Raw genomic sequence first — 8790 nt, forward strand, 5'->3', positions numbered from 1 at the left:
TGGCTCAGGTCACGATCTCAGGGTTGTGGGAATGAGCCCTATGTCAGGCTCCACACTTGGCGAGGAGTCTGCTTGGGATTCTCTCTCCCTCCCACTCTCCCACTCTGCCTCTTCCCCCACGTGGACACACACACACACACACACACACTCTCTCTCTCTCTTTCTCTCTCTCTCTCTCTCTAAGTAAGTAAATAATAAAATCCTAAAAAGAAATAAACTGGCTACTTATAGATATATGCAGTGCAGGACTTTTATGTGAGACTGTTGAGATAGCAAATAAGGCAACTGCCAACCTCTGTTATAAGCCAAATTTACTTTAGAAAAATATCCCATTATTGAAACACAAACATGCCATCAACAACTAAATTCCTCAAAGAATTATTTGAGGAATAATTTGCTTCCACTCCCTCATCTGAATTCACCTAGATCTCATTTCAAGGAATGCACGTGACAGAGCACAGGCCAAGAGTAGACAGGTTCCCTAGTCCCTAGAAGATAATGCCAATCTGGGGGCCCTCATATGAGGACTACCTTATCTCTCCCAGCCACCTTTGGGTAGCAGGGAAGTGAGACAGCTAGAGGCTCCTAGAGGAGCTCAAGCTAAGCCTTTGCCCACAGAGCCTTAGTAAATATTTATTAACACACAAGATGATTTGCCATATGTTCATAAGTTCCAGTCTAACAACATCATTTGAACTTGATGAATCTTCAGGGTATTCTAATCCTATCCTCTTCTGCAGAAAGGATGGTAGGGAAACCTTTCTAGAGGACAATGAAGCACAATTTGCATTAGGAACTTAAAATTGTAGGGGCACCTGGGTGGCTCAGTCAGTTAAGTGTCAGACTCGATTTTGTCTCAGGTCATGATCTCAGGGTTGTGAGATCGGATTTTGCACTGGGCATAGGTTCTCTCTCTCTCAGCCCCTGCCCGCCCCCCAAAAGATAATCTAAGATGGTAATCCCACTTCTAGTAATTTACTCTAAAGAAATAAACAAAAATGCCATGATAGATGCATAAATATGTTCACTGTAATACGTATTTGTGAAAAAAGGGCACATAAAATGTTGACTATGGAAATGGTATTACCTCTATAAAGTATCATACAACTATTCATAAATACATTTCAAATATTTAATGGTACAAAGAAATGTTTAAGATATTAAGTAAAATGGGCACCTGGGTGGCTCAGTGGGTTAAAGCCTCTGCCTTCGGCTCAGGTCGTGATCCCAGGATCCTGGGATGGAGCCCCATATCGGGCTCTCTGCTCAGCAGGGAGCCTGCTTCCTCCTCTCTCTCTGCCTGCCTCTCTGCCTACTCGTGATCTCTATCTGTCAAATAAATAAATGAAATCTTTTTAAAAAAAGAAAATAAAAAAGATATTAAGTAAAATGGAAGATTGAAATTATATACAGTATTGCCCCAATTTTGAAAATTATAATACATTTATACATACAGAAAAGGACTAGAAAAAATTATATTTATACATACAGAAAAGGACTAGAAATAATTGATGTACATGGAGGAATTAAAATTGATTTTTCTTTTCTGTTTTTATATGACTTGCAAAATTTCATGTTTTATATATTGAATAATCTCTTTAGAGAGCCAGAGGTTAAGAGAACCAATATTTGAAATAGCCATCATGAGGTAGCCACCAAGCTAAGAATTTTACCAATTATCTAACTTCCAGAGCAACCAAGAAAAGTAGGACTCACAGTCTATTTTACAGGTGAGGAATGGAGGAGCCACTAACTAGGCATGAGAGCTCTTTGCCCAGCGTGCCCTGGACTCAAGCCCAGGACGAGTCCATGTTTCCTGCTGCCCCACAAGCCTCACCTGCTGCGGCTCTGAGTGGGCCCATGGGAGGCTTACAGTGAAGGTCACTGACAAAACAGAACTGTGCACAGCTTGCCCAAGAGCAAGGCCTCACTTTCTAAATTCTTCTTATCTTCTTCTGAAAGTAGAAACCACCTTCTTTATTGCAAGGCTCCATTCTGAAGCCATTTTTACCCCTGTACCCAGCTCCACTTGCCTGTGCCCTCTCTCAGAGCCTGTGGTATCTGCTGTCCTGCTGATTGGTTTGGCATGTTGTCAGGCTGTGAGCAGAAGGACAGGGCAGAGCTGCGCACCCCCACCCCTTGCACCAGCTGGCTCCTTGGTCTCTGCCCTGGATACTAAAACAAACAGGCTGTGTGCTCTGGTTCCCTACTCAACCCAAGGGGGTGAGGGGTGGGGAGAGTAGCAAATATCCCAGCCATGTGAACAATCAGGAGTATCTGGCAGCACATTTGATCTTTTATACCTTTATTTCAGCCAAAGAGTCACGGCTTCCAGGCAGCCAGGAGGCCGTTGTACCCCTAAGTCTAATGCTCAGCTGGTTCCAGGTATGGACTTGGTAAGGGGTGCCCAACTCCCCAGCTGGCTCTGTTCCAGAGAAGTCTCCTGTGACACTAATTGTAAACTCTCATGGAAGCAGGGGGGAGTTTCTCTCCCCTGTTCCAGGGTTCTTCATTGCTTCCTGCTTGCTCCCAGAGGCAAAGAGAGGAAGCCTCTTTGATGGGGTCATGGCAAGTCAGTGACATTCAGGATTGGAACGTGCTGCCTGGATCACCACTTTATCCTCCGGCAGTGCAGTTCCTGACTAAAACAACAACAACAACATAACTACTTATGTTCTTTGATCTGGGAAGAGGGAGAAGGGGACATGGGGAATGGCACATGGCCCACCAAGAAACAATGGGAATAACCTGTTCCTTTCGGATTAAGACCACATCTCTTTCTGCACCCACATAAGAGGACTGCATGTTCAAGAGAGGTGGAGAAATACTGGGTTAAAGTAAAGCAGATTAAATTACCGTAGGACTTCTCAGAACCTTTAGTGTGCTCATGTATACTATGCAGGGGGTGTAATGGGAAGTGTTTTTTAAACACAGTCAACCATAAAACTCATGAGTCTGTAGGCACTGGGATTTCAATGAACACACTTCGAGAAATATTTCTCCAGGGTGAGCCCATAGGGATCCTGTGAAGATAGGAAAGTAAGGCCCATCACAAACCTCCTCCCCAGCCAACAGTCAGTCTTTAAAACTGCAGGCTGAACCAACCAAAGGTATCATTCTGCATTCTCCTCTCTGCACCTGAGCAACAGCTTATGGTATTTTTCCACTTGTTGGTCGAAGTCCCTAGAAGAGAACCGTGCTTGGAAAAAGTTCACTGGAGTCAGAAGGTATTTTAGTGCCAAGCCCCTGAACTCAGGAGCCAGGAGAGGAGCAGCCTTGCTGCTGTGAGACAGGAGAGACTCCCGGCCCAGCCAGGTGTTCTGGTTCCCTGTGGCCGCTGAGCCATCGTGGTTTCCCCTGGGTACCAAGTGGGGTGCTACACCACTTTCTTCCCCAGTTTCTAGGGAAAGAAAGTCCTCATCTGTGGACTCTAAGTGCACTGAAAGACTCGCAGTCCGTACAGTCACCATCTTTGGGGACTCAGAGATAGGGACTGCCCCATCCCATTCTTTGCTGCAGAGGTCCGGGAACAACTGTTTCTTGATCTGCAAAGGATGGTGGGAATCCTGCTTCTCAAGGTCCCCAGGAAGGTTCTCGTTCTTGGCCCTCTTTGAGTCCCTGTCAGCTTGAGATTGATCAGCAGTTTCCTGAGAGGAGTTAAACACGACGCCCTGGGTTCGTGGCCTCCTTAGCCTCCTTTCTAACAACAGCCGGAGAAAGCTTGGTTTCCTTGAGGAGGAATTCATGTATTGCTGCACAGAGTCTGGGATCAGAGGCACAGAGAGCCTGGGGCTCAGGCTATCCTGAAAGTAGTCCCTACAGGGCTGCCGACTGACAATGGGCACCACCCGGCCAGGCTTCAGAGCTGCAACAAAGGTCCGAAGCTCTGAGTAAGAGGAATGGTCAGAGTAAGGGATGACGTGGATGTCGGGGTGGGAACAGCGGACCTTCCGGCTCGTGGGAAGGATAGCAATGGTAGGGTGGGTCTGGTTCCAGTGCAGCATGGCAGAATGGCAGACCTCCATGTGGTCCACCGCATGGATGCGGCCGGCCTTCTCCTCCACTGTGAACACATCCGCCAAGCCCAGAAGCTGCACCAACTCCAGGCGCCGAGGACTCAATACCACCCAGGTCTGAAACTCCAAGGCCAGCTGCTCCAGCAGTGACTCTTTTCCCAGGCTATAGAGTCCTGAAGCATGTTAAAAGGAATGGGAAAAGCAAGAAATGAAAGAGAGGAGATACCGGGGAATCCTGATACGTCACCCAAATGTTTCATAAAAATACACAAATGGGGCAATCGGTGAGTGTATCAGGGAGGAGGTGGGATTTGAGCTCAAATACATGGAAAATGGGGAAGGGCCTATCACTGATTCCACCCACTGGTTTGGTTCAACAGAGAAAAGCATTTACCAGATGCTAGGCACTGTGAAAATAAGCACAAGCCTCAGTCCTCAAGGAGTATAATCTACATGGGGACTCAGAGGCCATGTCAGAGACATGCACACAGTATTATGAGGGCACAAAAAAGTTATCTACCAGTTGACAGAGTAGGGAAACTTCCCTGAAAATGGCAACTGAGTTGTCATAAAGGATGGGTCTGAGTCTACCTGGCAAGGGAAGGGGATGGTTCGGTGTTACGAATGTGCCAAGAAGGAACTGGTAAGAAATGACACAGGAGAGGGAAGGGTCGAATAATACAGGGCCCACATATATTGCTCAGGAGTTTGAACTTAATTCTGTTAAGTGAAGGGGAGCCATTAAAGAGTGCGCAGCAGGAAAATGGCTTATTTAATTTATTTTATTTTAAAAAAATGATTACTTATTTATTTGACAAAAACATAGCAAGAGAGGGAACACAAGCAGGGGGAGTGAAAGAGGGAGAAGCAGGCTTCCTGCCAAGCTCCCATTAGGGAGCCTGATGCGGGGCTTGATTCCAGGACCCTGGGATCATGACCTGAGCTAAATAAAGGCAGGCACTTAACGACTGAGCTGCCAAGAGCCCCGAAAATGGCTGATTTTAATCACAGGAATAATATGATCAGAGGAGAGCTTGAGAAGACAAAAATGGCAGGAGTGTTACTGGATCGCCTAGATGAGTAGATGCTGAAATCAGCAGTTAGAAGGCCCCCAAATGAGGGTGCCTGGGTGTGTCATAAAGGATGGGTCTGAGTTTACCTGGCAAGGGAAGGGAACCCCTGCCTGTGCTCGGTTAAGCACCCGACTTTTGATCGGCTCAGATCATGACATCAGGGTTCTGAGATCAAGCCCTTAGTGGGCTCCAGGCTCAGCATGGAGTCGGCTTGAGATTCTCTCTCTCCCTCTGCTCCTTCCCCTCCTCATGTGTGCTTGCACACTGTCTCCCAATAAATAAAATTTTAAAAAAAGAAAAAAAAGGCCCCGAAATGTTTTATACTATTGCGGAATCACTAAAACAATGTTTCTGATTTCTCAGTGTGTCTGATTTTAAGCACAGCATTCACCTGAATATCTATATTCTGATAAATTTCCTGGGTGGCTCAGTCAGTTAAGTGTCTGCCTTTGGCTCAGGACATGATCCCAGAGTCCTGGGATTGAGTCCTTCATCGAGCTCCTTGTTCACCAGGGAGCCCGCTTCTCCCTCTGCCTGCCACTCCCCCTGCCTGTGCTCACTCTCTCTTTGACAAATAAATAAATAAAATCTTTTTTTTTTTTAAGTTTCTTTTATTTATTTGACACAGAAAGACACAGTGAGAGAGGGAACACAAGCAGGGGGAGTGGGAGAGGGAGAAGCAGGCTTCCCAATGAGCAGGGAGTCCGATGTGGGGCTTGATCCCAGGACCCTGGGATCATGACCTGAGCCAAAGGCAGATGCTTAATGACTGAGCCACCCAAGCGCCCCAAATAAATAAAATCTTAAAAAAAAATTTTACTCACTCAGATAACAAATATTGAGTGCCTCCTTAGGCATTAATCTAAGCATTTGAGATATAGCCACAAGTAAAACAAAGAGCCCTGCCATTGTGGAACTTATATTCTAGCAGGGGTAGATAGACAATAAAAACCAAATACATCAATATGCAAATTGTGGAATACATTATAAAACAGTAAGTGCAATATTGGCCCTCCTATTTAAAACCTTCAATAACTTTTGCCCAAATATAATCATTTGGATCAAGTTACATTCAAGGATTACATTTAGGATCAAGTTCAAGCTTACAAGCGAGCACTTCAGCCCCTCCTACCTTTATAGCCTCCTCACCCACTGTGTGCCTGTCATGCTGGCTGCTACTTCTCTGTTCCACAAGCAAGACTCCTTCCTACCTCCATCCATGTTCTTGAGGAGTTTGTGTGTGTGTGTATGGCAGGAGACGTGGAGAATAGACAAATAATAAGCAACGGCATATTAAAACATGGACAGAGTATACTGGAAGGTGATGAGTGCTATTAAAGAATGAAAAAATTGAGTTGGTATAGGGGATCAGGAGTTGGGAATGTCGCAGTAGAGATGGTGGGAAGATTGAGGTTTTTTTTTCAAAGATTTATTTAGAGAGAGAGCGCACACATGGGGGTGTGGGGATGCTGGGCGGTTGGGAGGAGCAGAGGGAGAGACAGAATCTTAAGTGGATTGGGAGCTTAGCTCCGAGCCCTAGTCAGGGCTTGATCTCATGACACTGAGATCACGACTTGAGCCAAAACCAAGAGTCAGAGGCTTAAAAGACTGAGCCAATCAGGTGCCCCGGGAAGATAACAATTTTAAATAAGGTTTCAGGGGTAAGGAGGGGATCTACAAAGACCAGAAAGATATGAGAACCCCCCCCCCCAAAACCCAAGATTCACTATGGGTAAAAGAAAAAGGAAAGGAAACCACTTACCAATCTTTATGTTATGTTGGGGGTGCTTTCGAATGAGCTCAACAATCTGGCGGGCAGCTTCTTGTCGGGAAGGAAGAATCCAGGCTGGGTTACAATTGGTGTTGTCTAGGTATAAGGTATGGATCTGTTTCCCCAGTTTCAGGGCTGGCTCCTTTAACATGGATGGTGTATACCGAAAGTCACCTAGAAGAAGAATATATGGGGAGCAGAGAGTCAGAGACAAAAGTATAAAACACAAGCCTCTCCCGGCTTCCAACAGCTGGTGGACATTTGCTTACCAGCCTGTGCAAAAACTCATAGGAAGTCTGGGACTAACGTAATATAGCTTCTTTTTGGAAAGGTCTGAATTCTGCTCCTGTTTTTATTATTCTTTATAAGGTTTGAAACCTTAAAGAGTGGGAAATCAGTTGAGAAAGGGTCACTATGCTCATATGGGATGAAGCTAGGAGGTCTCCAGACTTCCGAGTTAAGGCTGCTCAAGAAAATGTAGTGTCTAGGCTGGGAAGGTGGGAGGGATCCCTTGGAAGGCCCACCTGTGTAGAGGATGGTTCCAAAGTATCCTTCAAAGAGAAACATGACAGAGCCAGGGCAGTGATTGGCATCAATGAGGGTTACAGTCATGGTCTCTCGCCCAATTTCATCTAGAGGCAGGACATGGCTCTCACCAACCTCCAAGGCCCGGATCCACTCCTTAGGTACCTGAGGAAAAAGTTGGTCATTCTAGTGAACACAAAATCTCCTGCTTGATACTGCCCTGAATCAGGAACTAACCCTTTACTGAAATCAGGGAAAGCAAATGACATCCTAAGCCACCCAGGAGCAGAAGGTCTGACAGTCCCCTCAAATGCTCCCTTCTTCCTCTCACTCTCCCTTCACACCCTTCGTACAATTTAAATTAAGAGTCCAAAAAACAGTTTAGCCAAGAGATTCTCAAACATTTCTGATCATAATAGTCCCTTGACGGGCACCCGTTAAAAAAATTCCAACCAGCTATCCAGTACCTGCACTAGCTAGATCTGCTGGAAGTGGGGGGTGGGGGGAGAACTGAAGAATGTGTCACCCAGCACTTTAGATGGATTCTTGAGACTAGAGATACACTAGCCTAGTTTATCTGAAAACGTAGGTACAGTCTCCTTGGCTGGACATAAAGATCTCCCCAACTTATAGCTGAAACATCCACATTTCTGGGTTTGAACAACTCCCACATTTGTAAAAATCAGTCCTCCAGGCCCCTACTCTACGAGTCAGAGGCTGTGACAGATCGGGATTCCCACCCGAATGCTCAACCCAGCTCTCGGAGGACTCCCGCCCCCTGCCCCGTACCTGCAGGTGACGATGCACGAGGTAAGCAGTGATTGGGGAGCAGTAGAGGGGCCGGGCCCAGGTGCTAGACAAACCCACGGTGTGGTCCGAGTGCATGTGGGACAAAAAGAAGAGCCGTGCGGAACCGGCCCGGCGCAGGCTCCAAAAGTCCACAGCGATGGGCGTATGGGGGATCAGGGCCCCGTTCATGGTGGCGGGGCTGGAGAGTCACCAGCGAGATCTTCATGGGCACAGAGCTCCCGCGCGAGGCTCCCGCGACCGCGCCCTGAAGGTAAGTCACGCTGGGGCAGCCACGCGGCCGAAGACCCTAACGGGAAGCCAGGCCAGCAGAGGACTACTAGGTCCCTAGCGCGGGCAAAAAGAAGGAAGTGGCCGTGCTCTTGAGAGTCCTGGGGGGAATCGCAAACCGCGGACGACGCTCCACTGAGCGCCACTCCTACCCGCGCGCGGGAGCCGGCGCTGAGGCCAAGCGCTCAAAGCGCGCGCTGCTGGGCGGAGACAGGCCGAAGCAGCGGATTTCCGAGGGCCCGCCGCGCCTCCACCAGAGGGAGCCGCGCGGCTGCGCCGGGAGGTGAGAGGCGGGGGGAAGGGCGCCCTAAGGTCGGCGTCCGGGCGG

The 8790-nt window shown here is 47.5% G+C and overlaps 1 protein-coding gene across 3 annotated transcripts; it reads right to left on the reverse strand.

The window, feature by feature from the left end:
• Positions 1-1552: 1552 nt before the first annotated feature.
• Positions 1553-8771, reverse strand: DCLRE1B (DNA cross-link repair 1B). Of its 3 annotated transcripts, none has more exons than XR_004385441.1 (5): positions 8175-8771; positions 7385-7550; positions 6852-7034; positions 3058-4189; positions 1553-2642 (listed from the first exon to the last, which is right to left on the reverse strand). XR_004385441.1 is itself a non-coding variant. In XM_032881399.1 (5 exons), the coding sequence occupies exons 1-4, from the start codon at positions 8361-8363 to the stop codon at positions 3114-3116; spliced, it is 1614 nt and encodes a 537-aa protein (XP_032737290.1). In that variant the 5' UTR covers positions 8364-8771; the 3' UTR covers positions 1553-2642; positions 3066-3113. The 3 variants fall into 3 exon arrangements, 2 of the variants coding, with proteins under 2 accessions (XP_032737290.1, XP_032737289.1); XM_032881399.1 differs by having other exon boundaries at positions 3066-4189; XM_032881398.1 differs by having other exon boundaries at positions 1555-4189; positions 8175-8770.
• Between the last annotated feature and the right edge of the window lie 19 nt (positions 8772-8790).

This window comes from Lontra canadensis, unplaced genomic scaffold (assembly GCF_010015895.1).
Source record: "Lontra canadensis isolate GAN:19392208 unplaced genomic scaffold, GSC_riverotter_1.0 scaffold75, whole genome shotgun sequence".
Classification (NCBI taxonomy): Eukaryota; Metazoa; Chordata; class Mammalia; order Carnivora; family Mustelidae; genus Lontra; species Lontra canadensis.